General features: G+C 43.9%; 1 protein-coding gene across 1 annotated transcript in view; it reads left to right on the plus strand.

The window, feature by feature from the left end:
* The window catches only part of fdx1 (ferredoxin 1), a 97,761-nt gene that overhangs the window by 22,839 nt on the left and 54,671 nt on the right, over positions 1 to 20,251 (plus strand). Inside the window, exon 2 of the mRNA XM_070892176.1 lies at positions 11,665 to 11,789. Within this exon, the coding sequence (XP_070748277.1) occupies positions 11,665 to 11,789 (125 nt within the window). The remainder of the gene's footprint in view (positions 1 to 11,664; positions 11,790 to 20,251) is intronic.

Here is a 20,251-nt window from a genome sequence, read left to right on the forward strand (position 1 = left end):
GATGTCGAGATATAGTTCTGCCCTTTCGAGTGTGAGATCTGGTCCTTTCGGCTATATTGCTTGTAAACTGGGGATCCGAATCGCTATCAGAGGATGAGGAGTCAGTTCGGGTTTGTTGCTTTGGTGGTATGGGGTTATTTTTAACTCCTCTTTTTACCGGAGTGTTAGGTGGAGGGTGTTGGGAAGAGGACTGGAGCAAGAGGCCAGGGGGTGCGGGAGGCGCCGTTGGGCGCTGAGTCAGTGGCCACTCATCAATTTCATCATCAGCCTCGGTTAACACAATGCCAGCCATTTTAACTCGTAGTTGATCAATACCTTTCTCAGAGGTCCCAGAGGATCTCTTAGCAAGTTTCTCGTGCGCACATTCTTTCTTTAAGACGTCTACAGTTTTAACATGTGTTCCCTCTGTCAATGAAAGTCCTAATTTAATAGCATTTGTTTGCCAACTTGACAGAAGTGATGCATCTTTTAATTTCTGACAATAATGTCGCCAGGTTGCAATTAAATTTTTATCCCCTTTTCCTCGTCCCTTTCTCCAAATTAATCCCTGTGCTTTTTTTGCTACCTCTACGCTTCTAGTGCCACCTAGAGGCCACTGGTCATCCCCTAATAATTTATTCAGGGCTCCTGATAATTTTCTAAAGTCTTCAGCTCTTTCAGGGAATTCCTCACATAACTTTTGTAGCGGACTATCCGCATCCGTGGTTTTATCTAACTGATTACCCATTTTCACGCTGCTCCTCGTATTACTGTGTCGTTACGCGTTCGTGTCGTCGTGCAATTTAAACAAACTTAAAAATAGACACAGACTTTACAGAAACTAACACTGACTTTAACTAACTCCAAATAAACAAACTTTACTAATGCTAACACTGACCCGCGTCGCCGCGCGATTTAGGATACTTAAAACTCCCACGTCGCCCCGCAGTTCATGTCGCCGCGCAATCCGCGTTGCCTCGCAGTTCACGTCGCCACGCAATCCACGTCGACCCGTGGCTCGCATCGCCGCGCGAGTTAAGATACTTAAAACTTTAAAAGATAAACAAGGACTTCTAACACTTACCCGCGTCGCCGCGCGATTTCAATACAAGATAGACAAAGACTTCTAACACTTACCCACGTCACCGCGCGATTTAAATACTTAAAACTCTAAACACTTAAGACTTACAAAGACTTACTGACACGAGCACTGACTTTCGCGATTCGCGTTGCTGCGCCTCTGCGTCACTACGCGTCGGCATCACTGCGCGTTTACGTCACTGCGCGTTCGCTTCACTGGGCATTCGCTTCCCTGCGCGTTCGCTTCGGCCCTTCTCCTCTCGGCCGTACGCTCGCGCCGCTGCGCGTCTCGCGTTGTTTGTGCGTCTGCGCCACTGCGCGTTCGCGTCGGCCCTACCTTCCGAGTTGCTGCGGGGTTTTTTAAAAAAATTCAATCAGAGCCTAGACGGGCCAAGTGATATACAAGGTCGACGTCGTACCTGAGTTGAACACCTATTTCTAATTTAAATCCCCATTTTATTCCCTGTGAGCCTAATTTTCTAAATTTGATTTCTTATGAGCCTTAATTATTTTCTTTTAGTCTCCAAATTCCCCTATCCTTTCACGTTACTGCGCAGTTTAAATTCAATCAGTCAATGAAAGCCCTAATTTAATGGAGTTTTTCTGCCAACTGGACAGGAGTGATTTTTTTTTTACTGCAATGGAATTTTTTTCATAATTTAAAATCTCAGAACATTTTTTTCTTTCAGCACCTATTTAGTACATTACTTTTTTTCCATGACTAGAGAGAAGTCTGGCACGTAGGCTGTGGACTGCTTTTCGTTATCTCAATTGTTCCAGCCTCAAGGTCGTGTTATTTAATATAATTTTTTTAAAAAATCCTTTTGAATCCATCTCAGTTGTTTTGCTGTGCCTTCTCTGAATGTTTTCTTTCAACAAGTTTTTCTTTTTTTTTTAACCACCGGGACCATGTAATTTTTTTCTTTTTTTTTTAACAAACCTATCCTTTGTGCATTTCCTGGCTCCGTAACTTATCATCCGAATATACGTAATTCAATAAGGTTCACACTCTTAAACTTCCCACATACAGGACAACACTACGAAGGGTTAAAACAAACTTTCATTCTGTTTGAGATAAAACAAACCACAACTCCCCGGCTTTTTTTTTTACAGTAAAAATCACAGAAGCATTTCTCATTTAAACAGACATTCACAAGAGTCTCTTTTCTTTCCTATTAATTTTTGGATCCATGATTGATCATCTATCCCTATCTAGCTCTAACTATAACCTATCTTTCCAAGTCGCCGCTTGGTTTGCGTCATCGCGCAATTTCCCTATCTCTATCCCTATTCTAAGTTTGAAAGGTATTCACCAGATTGTCCTGGATCTCGTTCAGACACTACCTGAGAACCAGCGAGTGGCTAAACTTTCCTCAGACTTTTGAAACCGGGGGAAACTGGAGCAGTATTGAAATCATACTCACTCCAGTGGCCACTTTCCCCTCGTCTCGTCCAAGGTTAGTCTGGCTCTTAATTCGCAAGTTTTCGGCAGTCGTCCGTTGAGATCCCACTTCTGACACCAAATGTAAATTCCCGGATTCTTTTACTTCAATCTGGTTCAGTAAAATTACTGAGTCGAATACCTCTTGTGCTTTGAACAAAGCAGTCTTTATTATACTGGCCAGTAAGACCTATCAGACAGAAGATATACCCTCTGGATAGAGCGTACACACTCCCTACGGATAGGTGAAGTTACATCGTAAAGCGTCAACAGTTATACAGTTTTGAAATCAGATAACAAAATACAATTGGATTGACAGTCTAACTCAGTCACTCATTAGTCAATCTATATGAGATGGTTTTCTTGAAAGCTCAAGCATTGCCTCTAAATGTTTCAATCTAATGGTGTGACTACTAACTGAGACCTTGCAATTCTGCAGATTTATTTTATGTTACAATTAGATGTTATTGGCAGGAGTAGTGACTTGAAACCTTGAGACAGACTGTTAGCTATGCTGATGTTGCACTATTTGCAATCTGACATTCTCCCAGCTATTCTTCCATGGCTTATACATTTTCATATATCCCGTTTACTTTACTGTCCTTAATTCCATATATTCCGTTCAGATATCCACAGATCTGCCCTCATCGACCCTCCTAGTTACCTCCTCTCAAAATTCAATCACATACCTATTTTGCTGTGACGTCACACAGCACTTCTTACCCACCCAGGTCCGTTTGTGCTGCTGCAGCTAGCTCCTCCCGCTGTCGGCGGGTCTCTCATTGTTTAGCGACCCTCCGGCTCTCCCGCTCTCAGCGCTGCTTTTCAAGCCCCCGCTCTGGTCAGGTCTCGCCTTGTTTGCCGCTCCTCTCACATGGCAAACTGATCATGAAAGTAATAGCCCATGGGATCCAGGGCAAAGTGGCAAGTTGGATCCAAAATTGGCTCAGAGGCAGGAAGCAAAAGATAATGGTTGATGGGTGTTTTTGTGAATGGATGCCTGTAACCAGTGGGGTTCCGCAGGGCTCAGTGCTGTGTCTCTTGCTTTTTGTGGTATATATCAATGACTTGGATTTAAATGTTGTGGGTAAGATTAAGAACTTTGCAGATGACACTAAAATTGGCTGTGTGTTGATAATCAAGAAGAAAGCTGTGGACTGCAGGAAGATACCAATTTACTGGTCAGGTGGGCAGAACAGTGGCAAATGGAATTCAATCCGGATAAGTGTGAGGTAATGCATCTGGGGAGGTCTTAACAAGGCAAGGGAATACACATTAAATGGTACGAAACTGAAGGGACCTTGGAGTGTAGGTCCACAGATTCCTGAAGGTAGCAGGCCAGGTAGATAAGGTGGTAAAGAGGGCATATGGAATACTTGCCTTTATTCGTCGAGGCATGGAATACAAGAGCAAGGAGGTTATGCTTGAACTGTATAAAACACTGGTGAGGCTGCAGTTGGAGTACTGTGTGCAGTTCTGGTCAGCACATTACAGGAAAGATGTGATTGCATTGGAAAGGGTGCAGAGGAGATTTACAAAAATGTTGCTTGGACTGGAGAATTTTGATCATGCGGAAAGATTGGAGATGCTTTGGAACAGAGGAGGCTAAGGGGAGATCTGATTGAGCTGTATGAAATTATGAGCGGGCTGGATAGAGTGGATAGGAAGGCTCTGTTTCCCCTGGCAGATGGTCAACAACCAGGGGGAATAGATTTAAAATAATTGGGGGGAGGTATTGAGGGGACTTTTTTTTACCCAGAGGGTGGTGGGGGTGTGGAACTCACTGCCTGAAAGGGTGGTAGAGGCAGAAACCCTCACCACAGTTTAAAAAAAATACTTGGATGTGCACATGAAGTGCTGTAACCTACAGGGTTATGGACCAAGAGCTGGGTTTAGGCTGGATAGCTCTTGGTCGGCTGGTGCAGACACGATGGGCTGAAATGGCCTCCTTCCGTGTTGTAATTTTCTATGATTCTAGGATGGGGGTTCCAAGCAAGCAGGACTATGGGCCCAAGTTTCGGGCCGTGCCTCGAAAGGCGCAGTCCCGACCTGGACGCCCATTTTTCCCGCCCGAAAGTGCATCAAAAAAATACTTGCAGATTCTCCGGCTCCCTGCAGGTCCTTTGGAGCTTGGCGCGGCGCAGCACGAGCTGTGGGGGGCGGAGCCAGGTCCCTACGCTGAAATCAGTGCCGGGACCTCTGCACAGGCGCGCTACAGTGGGCGCGCATGTGCAGTAGCTCCAGGCGCTCGAAATTGTGTGGGAGGGGCCCGAAGCACGCCGCCCCTAGCCCTGGCCGAATGGGCTTACTTGGGCGGCGAAGATCAGGGTGCACCTCGCTCGTCCAGCTCCTGCTCTGGCTCCAGCTTCCTCCCCTGTTCAGCTGACACTCCCTCTAGCTTTCTCACCCCCCCACCCCCAGCTCCCGCTCCGCTGCCCGCTGTCCGCTCCCCCCCACCCAGCTCCCGCTCTGCTGCCCGCTCCCCCCCAGCTCCCGCTCCCACCCCGGCATCTTGCTGGGGGCGGGCCCCGCCCAAAGTCTTGGGACCGGCTTCTTCACTTCGGCCGGGCACGTTCAGCCTCCTCCCTCTCCTCTCCCCCTCCCTCTCCTCGCCCCCTCCCTCTCCTCTCCCCCTCCCTCTCCCTCCCTCTCCTCTCCCCCTCCCTCTCCTCTCCCCCTCCCTCCCCTCTCCTCTCCCTCTCTCTCCCTCTCTCTCCCTCTCTCCCTCTCCCCCTCCCCCTCCCCCTCCCTCTCCCTCTCCCTCTCCCTCTCCCTCTCCCCCTCCCTCTCCCTCTCCCCCTCCCCCTCCCCCTCCCCCTCTCCCTCTCCCCCTCCCTCTCCCCCTCCCCCTCCCTCTCTCCCTCTCCTTCTCTCCCTCTCCCTCTCCCTCTCCCTCTCTCCCCCTCCCTCCTCCCTCTCCCTCTCCCCTCCCTCTCCCCACCTCCTCCCTCTCCCCACCCCCTCCTCCTCCACTGCCTAAACTTTCAAAACGTGCGTAAGTGGCCGGACACGCCGCCTTTGGAAAAAAAAAGTCTGTTCCAAACTGAAACTGTTCTAACTGACTAGAACTGGAGCAAACTAAATGCCGAGAATTGCAATTTCTAAGATACTCCATTGTAAACCAGTTGCTCAAAAAAAACAGGAGCAACTCATGCCGAAACTTGGCCCCTTAGTGTGGGACAGGATAGGAATGGTTGAGATTCAGATGGTTTAAAGAACATTATAGATTTGTTGGCAAATTAAAAGCCCATGCGATTAATGGAATAGTGGCAGCTATGAAATTGGCTAAGAAAGCAGAGAGTAGTGGCGAACAATTGTTATTCAGACTCGAGGAAAGTATATGGAGGTGTTCCGCAGGGATTGGTATTGGGACCACTGCTCATATTAATGACCTGGACTTGGGTATACAGGGCACAATTTCAAAGTTTGCAGATGACACAAAATTCAGAAATGTAGTAAACAATGCGGAGGATAGTGATAGACCGGTGAAATGGGCAGACGCATGGCAGATGAAATATGAAGTGAAACATTTTGTTAAAAAGAATGAGGAGAGGCAATATAAACTAAATGGTACAATTTTAAAGTTGGTGTTGGAACAGAAAGAGCTGGAAGTATATGTGCATAGGACAAGTTGAGAAGGCTGTTAAAAAGGCATATGGAATTCATGGGCTGGATTGTGCCCCATTTAGCGCCTGGCGCGGCACAAAAACAGTGTTTTTTTGTGCGAAATGAGGCGCACAACATTTTGTGCCCAGGCGGAGCTTTCGGCAGTGATTTTGCGGCGGCGCTAAAACTTAGCGCGCGCCCGGTGTTTTCACCGTTTGGATGACGTCGATTCGCATGCATAAAAGGATTGGGTGAAGAAGGTTGCGTTTTTCATACTGAAGTTTTATGTGAGTTTATAGTTTGCTTTAAAGGACATTTAAGGACATTTTAAAAGATGGGGGCTATACTATGTCAGTCATTATTCCTAGCTGCTATATTTCTACTGCATCGAGCTGCAAGAAGGCTTATTGATAATTTTGAACGTAATCGAAGAGGTCACAGACATATGGGGAGGAGGCCTTACCCCCAATGACTTTACAGGGAACAGCACTCATACCTGCAGCTCTCTGAGGCACAGATATGCCAGCTCATAACAGAGATGTGGTTGCAAGGTGACCAAGGTTGGGAACTGAATATTCAGGGGTATTTGACAATTCGGAAGGATAGACAGAAAAGAAAAGGAGGTGGCGTAGCTCTGTTAATAAAGGATGAGATCATTGCAGTAGTGAGAAATTATAGTGGCTCAGAAGACCAAGATGTAGAATCAGTTTGGGTGGAGATAAGAAATAATAAGGGGAAGAAGCCCCTGGTGGGCATAGTCTTTAGGTCCCCTAACAGTAGCTATATTGTTGGATGGAGTATAAATCAAGAAATAATGGAGGTTTGTAAAAAAGGAACGGCAATAATCATGGGCGATTTTAATCTTCTATTGATTGGACAATTCAAATTGGCCAAGGTAGCCTTGAGGAAGCGTTCTTAGAGTGTATCCGGGATGATTTCCTTGAACAGTATGTTGCGGAACCAACCAGGGAGCAGGCTATCTTAGATCTGGTACTGTGTAGTGAGACAGGATTAATAAATGATCTCCTAGGAAAGAATGATCATTGCACGGTTGAATTTCAAATTCAGTTGGAGTTGAGAAAGTTGGATCTCAAACCAGTGTCCTAAGCTTAAGTAAAGGAGACTACAAAGGTATGAAGGCAGAATTGGCTAAAGCGGACTGGAATGCTGTGACGCTGCAATTCCTGCTGATGTGTAGCAAATTGTAATTATTGGGTAAATTGCAACTGCAACATGCTAGTGGGCCCTTCCTATAGACAATGTTACATCTTGTTTATAAGAACATAAGTAGGAGGAGCAGGAGTAGCCCATTCGGCCGTTCGAGCCTGCTCCGCCATTCAATAATCTTTGACCTCAACTCTACTTTCCCGCCCAAACCCCATATCCTTTGATTCCCCTAGAGTGGGAAAAATCTATCTATCTCGGCCTTGAATATACTGAACAATTCAACATCCACAGCCCTTTGGGGTAGAGAATTCCAAAATTCACAACCCTTTGAGTGAAGAAATTTCTCCTCATCTCAATCTTAGATGGCCAGCCCCTTATCCTGAGACTATGCCCCATAGTTCTAGTCTCCAGCCAGGGGAAACGACCTACAACCTATTGGCATCTATCCTGTCAATCCCTCTCAGAATCTCATATGTTTCAATGAGATCATTAAACTCCAGAGAGTATAGGCCCAATCTACTCAATCTCTTCTCATAGGACAACCCTCTCATCCCAGGGATCAATATAATAAATTTTCGTTGCACTGCCTCTAAGGCATGTATGTCATTTCTCAGATAAAGGAGACCAAAGTGTACATCGTACTTCAGGTGTGGTCTCAATAGCCCTGTACAATTGTTGTAAGACTTCTTTACTCGTACTCCAACCCCCTTGCAATAAAGATCAATATGCCATTTGCTTGCTGTACCTGCATGCTAACTGTGTTTCCTGTACAAAGACCCCCAGGTCTCCCTGAGTACCAACATTTACTAGTTTCTCACCATTTAAAAAATATTCTGTTTTTCTATTCTTTCTACCAAAGTGAATAACCTCACATTTCCCCATATTATACTCCATCTGCCACCTTATTGCCCACTCACTTAACCTGTCTATATCCCTTTGCATGCTCTGTGTCCTTGTCGCAGCTTACTTTCCCACCTAGCTTTGTATTGTCAGCAAACCTGGATAAATTGCACTTGGTCCTATCACCTAAGTCATTAATATAGATTGTAAATTGCTGAGGCCCAAGCACTGATCCTTGTCCCACCTCACTTGTTACAGCCTGGCAACCGGAAAATTACTAATTTATCGCTACTCTCTGTTTTCTGACTGTTAATCAATCCTCTATCCATGCTAATATATTACCCCTAACCCCATGAGCCCTTATCTTGCACAGCAACCTTTTATGTGGCACCTTACCAAATGCCTTTTTGAAATCCAAATACACGATATCCATTGGTTCCCCTTTATCTACCCTGCTAGTTGCATCCTCAAGGAACTCTGATAAATGTGTTAAATACGATTTCTCTTTCATAAAACCATGTTGACTCTGCCTAATATTTTCCCTGTTACCACTTCTTTAATAATGGATATCAGCATTTTCCCGATGACTGATGTCAGGCTAACTGGCCTTTAGTTTCCTGTTTTCTCTCTCCCTCCTTTCTCGAATAGCAGGGTTACATTTGCTACCTTCCAATCCGCTGGGACCATTCTAGAATCTAGGGAATTTTGGAAGATCACAACCAATGCATCCACTATCTTTGCAGCCACCTCTTTTTAGAATCCTAGGATGTAGGCCATCAGATTGAGGTGATTTGTCAGCTTTTGTCCCATTAGTTTCTTTGTTGATACTAATTACTTTTAAGTTCCTCACATATTAGCCCCCTATTTGAAACAATTCAATCTCAACATTGGTATTATCCCCCTCCTCAAAAAGGTTATTTTAATCATTTCTTCCTGACCTCTACTGTTTAACATCAAATCTTGTCGGGGAAAATTTTGATGTTAGCTGTTTATAGCAAAATCATAAACACATTCTTTATATACACTTTCTGCCATTAAAAGATCAAATAGAATTTACAGCAAAGAAACAAGCCATTCGTCCCAGCTAGTCTGTGTCCATATTTATGCTCCACATGAGCCTCCTCCCACCCTAATTCATTTAACTCTTCCTATCAGCATATCCTTTAAAGTTTCAGAATCCACCTCAATGTAAATTAGTGACAGCAGTGGTGTCAACACCAATCCCTGCAGCACTCAACTTAGCAATTCTCTTCATCTTGACATAATTACCGTTATTCTACCCTTAAGCCAACTTCTTATCCTTTCCCAAGGTTTACCCGGAATTGCCATCATTCTAAGGTCAGCAAGTAGCCCCTTGTGTGGAACTTCATCAAGTGCTTTTCTGGAAGTCTAGGTATACTACATCATAAGGCTTTCTGCAGTCCACCAATCTTATCCTGACTCCTCCCATTGCTTTTTCGTATCTTCACTTGGATATGTATCTGATAAGTGATATTGCCACAATGCGTCCAGTTCTTATCACCATTCGTATACTTATTGAAGAGCGATTGACATCTGTAATTTCATCCCTTAAACTCCTCTCCAAATTTACAATTTGCCAATAAAACTACCACCATTGTTGAAATATGATGCATTTTATATTCCAGGCGGGAGGTGTACTCGACGTGAGGTCCATATTCCCAGTGAGCTACAAGTGGTGATCGGCAGCTTGATGATCAGGTGTGGATTTCTGTTGGCTCTGACATAGAGCCCAGATGGAAATTTTATCCATGGGACAGCATGGACAGGCCAACATAAATCTTCTTGGCCCAACAAATTAAAAAAATAAAATAAAACCAACTGTTCAAGAGCAGCTTACAGCTGTCCCTTTAAGGACCGCTGGTTTGGTGCTCAATGTCAGGTAAAAATGGGTAAAGCCCACATGATGCATGTTTTGCACGTTGGTACCTCAAAATTGTGTCTGGGTCCTGTGTATGTCATAGGACACCAATTGGAATATTGGAATTAGACTCCCGTATGAAACAAATGGCCATTTGGACGATCCATTCAGAGGCCAAAATGGTGGCAGCCGGAACAGGGCGGTAAGTGAATCTCTTAGATTTTCAGAGTACTACCCACCCCAGTCATACCGAGCAGATAGACTAATATCATCCTTGTGGTCTTTATTCCTTAGGACAACATAAATTTGTCATAAGCCTGGAAAGATTTGCCAACTTTTCTTCCTTTCGTTGCATTTGTGAAAGCTTCGAGTCCTTTTTTCGATATAGGTCCAATGGTTGATCTCTGGTACTTTGTCCAAGTGGCTATTATTTTTGTGCGCATTGACAGTGAGTGTCAGAATACTATTTTCCTTCAGGGCATCACAGCAAAGCCTGATCCTTTCCCCACCTAACATCTGCACATGCTTTTCCTGCAGGGTTTGCTGGATAATCAAGAGTGACAACCCAGCTGATTTTTTTTCTTTTTTCCTATTCTAGGTAGCATTCAGTAATGTAACCTCCTTCATTACTTTTATTCATCTATTCAGTAAAAGTACTTTTTTTCTAAAACTCCAAGGTAATGAGTTGAATTCTGTGAAGGTTTTTATGATTTGATTTAACGCTAGCTTGAGGATATTTATTTTCAAAATTCCTTGAATTGTTCAAAATGTTATATCTTATTAATATTGGCCCTGAAATTCCGTTTTGGCCTTCCCGCGGGCTTTTTAGAGAAAAAATCCGCACCTACTGTAAGCTGCTGCCCACGTTCGACTTTCCGATGCTGAGCCCTCTCCTGACTGCCAGTCTCAGCGCATGCGCAGGCCTACAGCTGGAGTCACATGGCTTTGGGCAGCCAATCAGGTAAAGTATCATAGTAATAGGAGTTCCGGAGGGTCCTAAACTCCTATTACTATGATTGTGATAGAGCCCAAAACACAGCCCCCAAACACCCAAAACACTAATAAATAAATAGAAAATAATTACACTACATTTAAATTAGTTATTAATGTCTTAAAAAAAATAATTTCCTGAATTTTTAAAAAAGTTTTTAAAATAAACTTACCATTGTGGGGAGGGTTTTTAATGATAAAATATATTTTAATAACTTTATTTTTATATGTTTTTGTGTTTTTTAAAACACTTGCGCCTGTAAAAATAGGATATGCGCCTGCTTTTTCAGGCGCAAGATTTTTGAGGACATTTGTAAGCGTAAATATCGGAAATTTCCACTTACAAATGTCCTCGCTCCCGAGATGCGGCCATCTGTCAAGCCAGAAACTTGTCAGATCGGAAATGCTCATTTCCAGCGCATGCACATTGCGTGCTGGAAACCGGCATTTCCGATGCCTTCCTGGGTTCGTAGGAACTCTGTCTGGACCCGGGGAGGCCAGAATTGTTGGCCCATTGATTTAATGCTGTTTAATCATTAAAATCTACTGTAATGTTATATAAATTCCTTTCAGTTGATGTATGTTGGCATCCTTTCACTGGGTGTCCGTGAAAATAAATTATTAATTCAACTTCAGCCAGCACATCAAACTTATTTACCTTGTCCTTGCTCTCATTTTGCAGTTCAAAAGACAAAGTGACGGTCGATTTTATTAACCGTGATGGAGAGAAACTTAGAGCAGAGGGAAATTTAGGCGATTCTCTATTAGATGTTGTCATTGATAAAGACTTGGATATCGATGGCTTTGGTAAGTTCTGCTGTCTTTAATTTAGTAGCATTTATTCAACCATGGTCTGATAAACATAATTATCATTCAAACTCTGACTCGTGTGTAATCACAATGTTCCATTCAAATGGAAGAATATCTTGATATGCTAAAAAGATTGATATCATTGGTGCTGAGAATTATATGGCCCAGAAATCCTGACCTCCCCGGGTCCGTACGGAATGTGTTCAGACCTGGGGAGGCACCACAAAAGCCGGTTTTCAGCACACAATGTGCATGCGCTGGAAATGAGCATTTCCGATCTATCTTGCCCAACGGATGTCCTGAACACTCTTGCGTCTAATAAAAGCAGGCGCTTAGCCTACTTTTACAGGTGTAAGAGTTTTAAAACATACAAAAACATAGTAAAATAAAATTTTAAAAACACATTTTAATGTTAAAAACCCTGCCCACGAAGGCAAGTTTATTTTAAATCCTAATTAAAAAACCTTTTTTAAAAATCGGAAAAATTTATTTTTTTCTGACATTAATAACTTTAATTTTAAATTAATCTTAAATATGCGGTGTATTTTTTTCTAATTTTTATTTGTGTTTGGGAGGGGTTTCTCAATCATAATGAGAACTCCAACTTACGGAGTTCCCATTATTATGAATGAGAAAATACTCTTATCTGGATTGGCTGCCCAGAGCCATGTGACTCCAGCTCCAGCTTATGGGCATCCCAACGTGCACGCGCTCCGATGCGCAGTGAGTGGAGGCCTCAGGACCGGGATCGCTGGTGGGCGCAGCAGGAACAGGTAGGTGCGCATCTTTTCTACCTCTTCATGTCGAGCGCTCGCGGGAAGCTCTTGACTGGGATTTCTAGGCCAATGTGTCTTTTTTTTGTTGGAAAGCATATTTTAAGCAGTATATTCTCGAGCCTAAATTTTCCCGCCAAAGATGAATTTATAACCTCTATACAGTCGTTTGGATCTTGTTTGAAATTCATTCAAGAGGATTATCTTTTTAAATAAATTGATATTTTAAAAAATATATATAATTAAAACAAAATCCTATTTTTATTTGTCCTGGATTATTCAACTTCAGATATTTTGAGTAACACTTCAATGGAAGAGTGCTCTTTGTGTTAAAAATATTTTTGTAACTACAACTAGCTCCTTGAGTAGAAAAAACTTGATTTATAATTTTATCTGCAGGAACAAAAACAAATGTTGTTGCCTGTTGCACAGTGTTTTGTCCTCTGCTGTATAACATGTGAATGATAGGTTTATGCTGGCTTATTATTCTTCCACAATTGTTTATTTTTCTCAGTGTATAAGCTTTTTAACATAAGAACATAAGAATTAGGAACAGGAGTAGGCCATCTAGCCCCTCGAGCCTGCTCCACCATTCAACAAGATCATGGCTGATCTGGCCGTGGACTCAGCTCCACTTACCCGCCCACTCCCCATAACCCTTAATTCCCTTATTGATTAAAAATCTATCTATCTGTGACTTGAATATATTCAATGAGCTAGCCTCAGCTGCTTCCTTGGGCAGAGAATTCCACAGATTCACAACCCTCTGGGAGAAGAAATTCCTTCTCAACTCAGTTTTAAATTGGCTCCCCTGTATTTTGAGGCTGTGCCCCCTAGTTCTAGTCTCCCCGACCAGTGGAAACAACCTCTCTGCCTCTATCTTGTCTATCCCTTTCATTATTTAAAATGTTTCGATAAGATCCTTCTGAACTCCAACGAGTAAAGACCCAGTCTACTCAATCTATCATCATAAGGTAACCCCCTCATCTCCAGAATCAGCCTCGTGAATTGTCTCTGTACCCCCTCCAAAGCTAGTATATCCTTCCTTAAGTAAGGTGATCAAAACTGCACGTAGTACTCCAGGTGCGCCTCACCAATACCCTGTACAGTTGCAGCAGGACCTCCCTACTTTTGTACTCCATCCCTCTCGCAATGAAGGCCAACATTCCATTCGCCTTCCTGATTACCTGCTGCACCTGCAAACTAACTTTTTGGGATTTATGCACAAAGACCCCCAGGTCCCTCTGCACCGCAGCATGTTGTAATTTCTCCCCATTCAAATAATATTCCCTTTTACTGTTTTTTTTCCCAAGGTGGATGACCTCACATTTTCCGACATTGTCTTCCATCTGCAAAACCTTAGCCCATTCGCCTAACCTATCGAAATTTCTTTGCAGCCTCACTGTGTCCTCTACACAAACACCCGCTTTCCCACTAATCTTTGTGTCATCTGCAAATTTTGTTACACTACACTCTGTCCCCTCTTCCAGGTCATCTATGTATATTGTAAACAGTTGGGTCCCAGCACCAATCCCTGTGGCACACCACTAACCACCGATTTCCAACCCGAAAAGGACCCATTTATCCCGACTCTCTGCTTTCTGTTCGCCAGCCAATTCTCGATCCATGCTAATACATTTCCTCTGTCTCCGCGTACCTTTATCTTCTGCAGTAACCTTTTGTGTGGCACCTTATCGAATGCCTTTTGGAAATCTAAATACACCACATCAATCGGTACACCTCTATCCACCATGCTTGTTACATCCTCAAAGAATTCCAGTAAATTAGTTGAACATGATTTCCCATTCATGAATCCATGTTGCGTCTACTTGATTGCACTATTCCTACAATCTAGATGTCCTGCTATTTCTTCCTTAATGATAGCTTCAAGCATTTTCCCCACTACAGATGTTAAACTAACCGGCCTATAGTTACCTGCCTTTTGTCTGTCTCCTTTTTTTTTAAACAGAGGCATTACATTAGCTGCTTTCCAATCCGCTGGTACCTCCCCAGAGTCCAGAGAATTTTAGTAGATTTTAACGAATGCATCTGCTATAACTTCCGCCATCTCTTTTAATACCCTGGGATGCATTTCATCAGGACCAGGGGACTTGTCTACCTTGAGTCCCATTAGCCTGTCCAGCACTACCCCCCAAGTGATAGTGATTGTCTCAAGGTCCTCCCTTCCCACATTCCCGTGACCAGCAATTTTTGGCATGGTTTTTGTGTCTTCCACTGTGAAGACCGAAGCAAAATAATTGTTTAAGGTCTCAGCCATTTCCACATTTCCCATTATTAAATCCCCCTTCTCATCTTCTAAGGGACCAACATTTACTTTAGTCACTCTTTTCCGTTTTATATATCTGTAAAAGTTTTTACTATCTTTTTATGTTTTGCGCAAGTTTACTTTCGTAATCTAGCTTTCCTTTCTTTATTGCTTTCTTAGTCATTCTTTGCTGTAGTTTAAAATTTTCTCAATCTTCTAGTTTCCCACTAACCTTGGCCACCTTATACGCATTGGTTTTTAATTTGATACTCTCCTTTATTTCCTTGGTTATCCACGGCTGCTTATCCCTTCTCTTACCGCCCTTCTTTTTCACTGGAATATATTTTTGTTGAGCACTATGAAAGAGCTCCTTAAAAGTCCTCCACTGTTCCTCAATTGTGCCACCGTTTAGTCTGTGTTCCCAGTCTACTTTAGCCAACTCTGCCCTCATTCCACTGTAGTCCCCTTTGTTGAAGCATAGTACGCTCGTTTGAGACACTACTTCCTCACCCTCAATCTTTATTACAAATTCAACCATACTGTGATCGCTCATTCCGAGAGGATCTTTTACTAGGAGATCGTTTATTATTCCTGTCTCATTATACAGGACCAGATCTAAGATAGCTTGCTCCCTTGTAGGTTCTGCAACATACTGTTCTAAGAAACAATCCCGAATGCATTCTATGAATTCCTCCTGAAGGCTACCCCGTGCGATTTGATTTGACCAATCGATATGTAGGTTAAAATCCCCCATGATTACTGCCGTTCCTTTTTCACATGCCTTCATTATTCCCTTGATTATTGTCCGCCCCAACGTGAAGTTATTATTTGGGGGCCTATAAACTACGCCCATCCGTGACTTTTTCCCCTTACTATCTCTAATCTCCACCCACAATGATTCAACATTTTGTTCATTAGAGCCAATATCGTCTCTCACAACTGCCCTGATATCATCCTTTATTAACAGAGCTACCCCACCTCCTTTCCCTTCTTGTCTATCTTTCCAAATTGTCAGATACCTTGTTGGTTTAATTCCCAGTCTTGGCCACCCTGCAACCACGTTTCTGTAATGGCCACCAAATCATACACATTTGTAATGATTTGTGCCATCAACTCATTTACTTTATTTCGACTATGTGTGCAGGAAGTGTATCCACCTCCAGCTCCTGACGGTCCGCGTTGCGGAGTTGGAGCTGAGGGTGGATTCACTCTGGAGCATCCACGATGCTGAGAATGACGTGAGTATCACGTGTAGCGAGTTGGTCGTACCGCAGGGAAAGGGTCCACAGCCAGATAGGGAATGGAAGACCAACACGAAGGGCAGTGCAAGGAAGGTAGTGCAGCGGTCCCCTGTGGTCATCCCCCTGCAAAACAGATACACTGCTTTGGGTACTGTTGAGGGGGATGACTCATCAGGGGAGGGCAGCAGCAGCCAAGTTCATGGCACCGTGGCTAGCTCTGTTGCACAGGAGGGCAGGAAAAAGAGTGGGAGAGCGATAGTGATACGGGATTCAATTGTAAGGGGAATAGATAGGCGTTTCTGCGGCCGCAACCGAGACTCCAGGATGGTATGTTGCCTCCCTGGTGCAAGGGTCAAGGATGTCTCGGAGCGGGTGCAGGACATTCTAAAAAGGGAGGGAGAACAGCCAGTTGTCGTGGTGCACATTGGTACCAACGACATAGGTAAAAAAAGGGATGAGGTCCTACGAAACGAATTTAAGGAGCTAGGAGCTAAATTAAAAAGTAGGACCTCAAAAGTAGTGCCACGTGCTAGTCAGAGTAGGAATCGCAGGATAGCGCAGATGAATACGTGGCTTGAGCAGTGGTGCAGCAGGGAGGGTTTCAAATTCCTGGGGCATTGGAACCGGTTCTGGGGGAGGTGGGACCAGTACAAACCGGACGGTCTGCACCTGGGCAGGACCGGAACCAATGTCCTAGGGGGAGTGTTTGCTTGTGCTGTTGGGGAGGAGTTAAACTAATATGGCAGGGGGATGGGAACCAATGCAGGGAGACAGAGGGAAACAAAAAGGTGACAAAAGCAAAAGACAGAAAGGAGATGAGGAAAAGTGGAGGGCAGAGAAACCCAAGGCAAAGAACAAAAAGGGCCATTGTACAGCAAAATTCTAAAAGGACAAAGGGTGTTAAAAAAACAAGCCTGAAGACTTTGTGTCTTAATGCAAGGAGTATCCGCAATAAGGTGGATGAATTAACTGTGCAAATAGATGTTAACAAATATGATGTGATTGGGATTACGGAGACGTGGCTCCAGGATGATCAGGGCTGGGAACTCAACATCCAGGAGTATTCAACATTCAGGAAAGATAGAATAAAAGGAAAAGGAGGTGGGGTAGCATTGCTGGTTAAGGAGGAAATTAAGGCAATAGTTCGGAAGGACATTAGCTTGGATGATGTGGAATCTATATGGGTAGAGCTGCAGAACACCAAAGGGCAAAAAACGTTAGTGGGAGTTGTGTACAGACCTCCAAACAGTAGTAGTGATTTTGTGGAGGGCATCAAACATGAAATTAGGAGTGCATGCAATAAAGGTGCAGCAGTTATAATGGGTGACTTTAATATGCACATAGATTGGGTTAACCAAACTGGAAGCAATACGTTGGAGGAGGATTTCCTGGAGTGCATAAGGGATGGTTTTTTAGACCAATATGTCGTGGAACCAACTAGGAGGGAGGCCATCTTAGACTGGGTGTTGTGTAATGAGAGAGGATTAATTATCAATCTCGTTATGCGAGGCCCCTTGGGGAAGAGTGACCATAATATGGTGGAATTCTGCATTAGGATGGAGAATGAAACAGTTAATTCAGAGACCATGGTCCAGATCTTAAAGAAGGGTAACTTTGAAGGTATGAGGCGTGAATTGGCGAGGATAGATTGGCGAATGATACTTGAGGGGTTGACTGTGGATGGGCAATGGCAGACATTTAGAGACCGCATGGATGAACTAGAACAATTGTACATTCCTGTCTGGCGTAAAAATAAAAAAGGGAAGGTGGCTCAACCGTGGCTATCAAGGGAAATCAGGGATAGTATTAAACCCAAGGAAGTGGCATACAAATTGGCCAGAAATAGCAGTGAACCCGGGGACTGGGAGCAATTTAGAACTCAGCAGAGGAGGACAAAGGGTTTGATTAGGACAGGGAAAATGGAGTACGAGAGGAAGCTTGCAGGGAATATTAAGACGGATTGCAAAAGTTTCTATAGATATGTAAAGAGAAAAAGGTTAGTAAAGTCAAACGTTGGTCCCCTGCAGTCAGAATCAGGGGAAGTCATAACGGGGAACAAAGAAATGGCGGACCAATTGAACAAGTACTTTGGTTCGGTATTCACTAAGGAGGACACAAACAACCTTCCGGATATAAAAGGGGTCAGAGGGCCTAGTAAGAAGGAGGAACTGAGGGAAATCCTTATTAATTGGGAAATTGTGTTGGGGAAATTGATGGGGTTGAAGGCCGATAAATCCCCAGGGCCTGATGGACAGCATCCAAGAGTACTTAAGGAGGTGGCCTTGGAAATAGTGGATGCATTGACAGTCATTTTCCAACATTCCATTGACTCTGGATCAGTTCCTATGGAGTGGAGGGTAGCCAATGTAACCCCACTTTTTAAAAAAGGAGGGAGAGAGATAACAGGGAATTATAGACCGGTCAGCCTGACATCGGTAGTGGGTAAAATGATGGAATCAATTATTAAGGATGTTATAGCAGTGCATTTGGAAAGAGGTGACATGATAGGTCCAAGTCAGCATGGATTTGTGAAAGGGAAATCATGCTTGACAAATCTTCTGGAATTTTTTGAGGATGTTTCCAGTAGAGTGGACAAGGGAGAACCAGTTGATGTGGTATATTTGGACTTTCAGAAGGCTTTCGACAAGGTCCCACACAAGAGATTAATGTGCAAAGTTAAAGCACATGGGATTGGGGGTAGTGTGCTGACATGGATTGAGAACTGGTTGTCAGACAGGAAGCAAAGAGTAGGAGTAAATGGGGACTTTTCAGAATGGCAGGCAGTGACTAGTGGGGTACCGCAAGGTTCTGTGCTGGGGCCCCAGCTGTTTACACTGTACATTAATGATTTAGACGAGGGGATTAAATATAGCATCTCCAAATTTGCGGATGAAACTAAGTTGGGTGGCAGTGTGTGCTGCGAGGAGGATGCTATGAGGCTGCAGAGTGACTTGGATAGGTTAGGTGAGTGGGCAAATGCATGGCAGATGAAGTATAATGTGGATAAATGTGAGGTTATCCACTTTGGTGGTAAAAACAGAGAGACAGACTATTATCTGAATGGTGACAGATTAGGAAAAGGGGAGGTGCAAAGGGATCTGGGTGTCATGGTACATCAGTCATTGAAGGTTGGCATGCAGGTACAGCAGGCGGTTAAAAAAGCAAATGGCATGTTGGCTTCATAGCGAGGTGATTTGAGTACAGGGGCAGGGAGGTGTTGCTACAGTTGTACAGGGCCTTGGTGAGGCCACACCTGGAGTATTGTGTACAGTTTTGGTCTCCTAACCTGAGGAAGGACATTCTTGCTATTGAGGGAGTGCAGCGAAGGTTCACCAGACTGATTCCCAGGATGGTGGGACTGACCTATCAAGAAAGACTGGATCAACTGGGCTTGTATTCACTGGAGTTCAGAAGAATGAGAGGGGACCTCATAGAAACGTTTAAAATTCTGACGGGGTTAGACAGGTTAGATGCAGGAAGAATGTTCCCAATGTTGGGGAAGTCCAGAACCAGGGGACAAAGTCTAAGGATAAGGAGTAAGCCATTTAGGACTGAGATGAGGAGGAAATTCTTCACCCAGAGAGTGGTGAACCTGTGGAATTCTCGACCACAGAAAGTTGTTGAGGCCAATTCACTAAATATATTCAAAAAGGAGTTAGATGAAGTCCTTACTACTAGGGGGATCAAGGGGTATGGCGAGAAAGCAGGAATGGGGTACTGAAGTTGCATGTTCATCCATGAATTCATTGAATGGCGGTGTAGGTTAGAAGGGCCGAATGGCCTAATCCTGCACCTATTTTCTATGTTTCTATGTTTCTATGAATGCTGCGTGCGTTTAGGTAGAGTGTTTTAATACTAGTTTTTAAACCATGATTTTTAGTTTTGACCCCCTCCTGCAGCCCCTTTATATTCATACATATTGTCCCTTCCTATCACCTTGTGGTTTGCACTTACCCCAGTGCTCTGTTGCCTCCTGTCTTTTGCATTCTTTCTTGGGGTCCTGTTCATCTGAGCTCTCACCCACTCTAACTAGCTCAGAGCCCTCTCCTGGGTTCCGAATGCTCCTCGCATTGAGGCACCGAGCTTTCAGGCTTGCCTTTTTCTTACACTTTGACCCTTTAGAATTTTGCTGTACAGTGGCCCTTTTTGTTTTTTGCCTTGGGTTTCTCTGCCCTCCAC

Source organism: Pristiophorus japonicus, chromosome 10 (genome assembly GCF_044704955.1).
Source record: "Pristiophorus japonicus isolate sPriJap1 chromosome 10, sPriJap1.hap1, whole genome shotgun sequence".
NCBI lineage: Eukaryota > Metazoa > Chordata > Chondrichthyes > Pristiophoridae > Pristiophorus > Pristiophorus japonicus.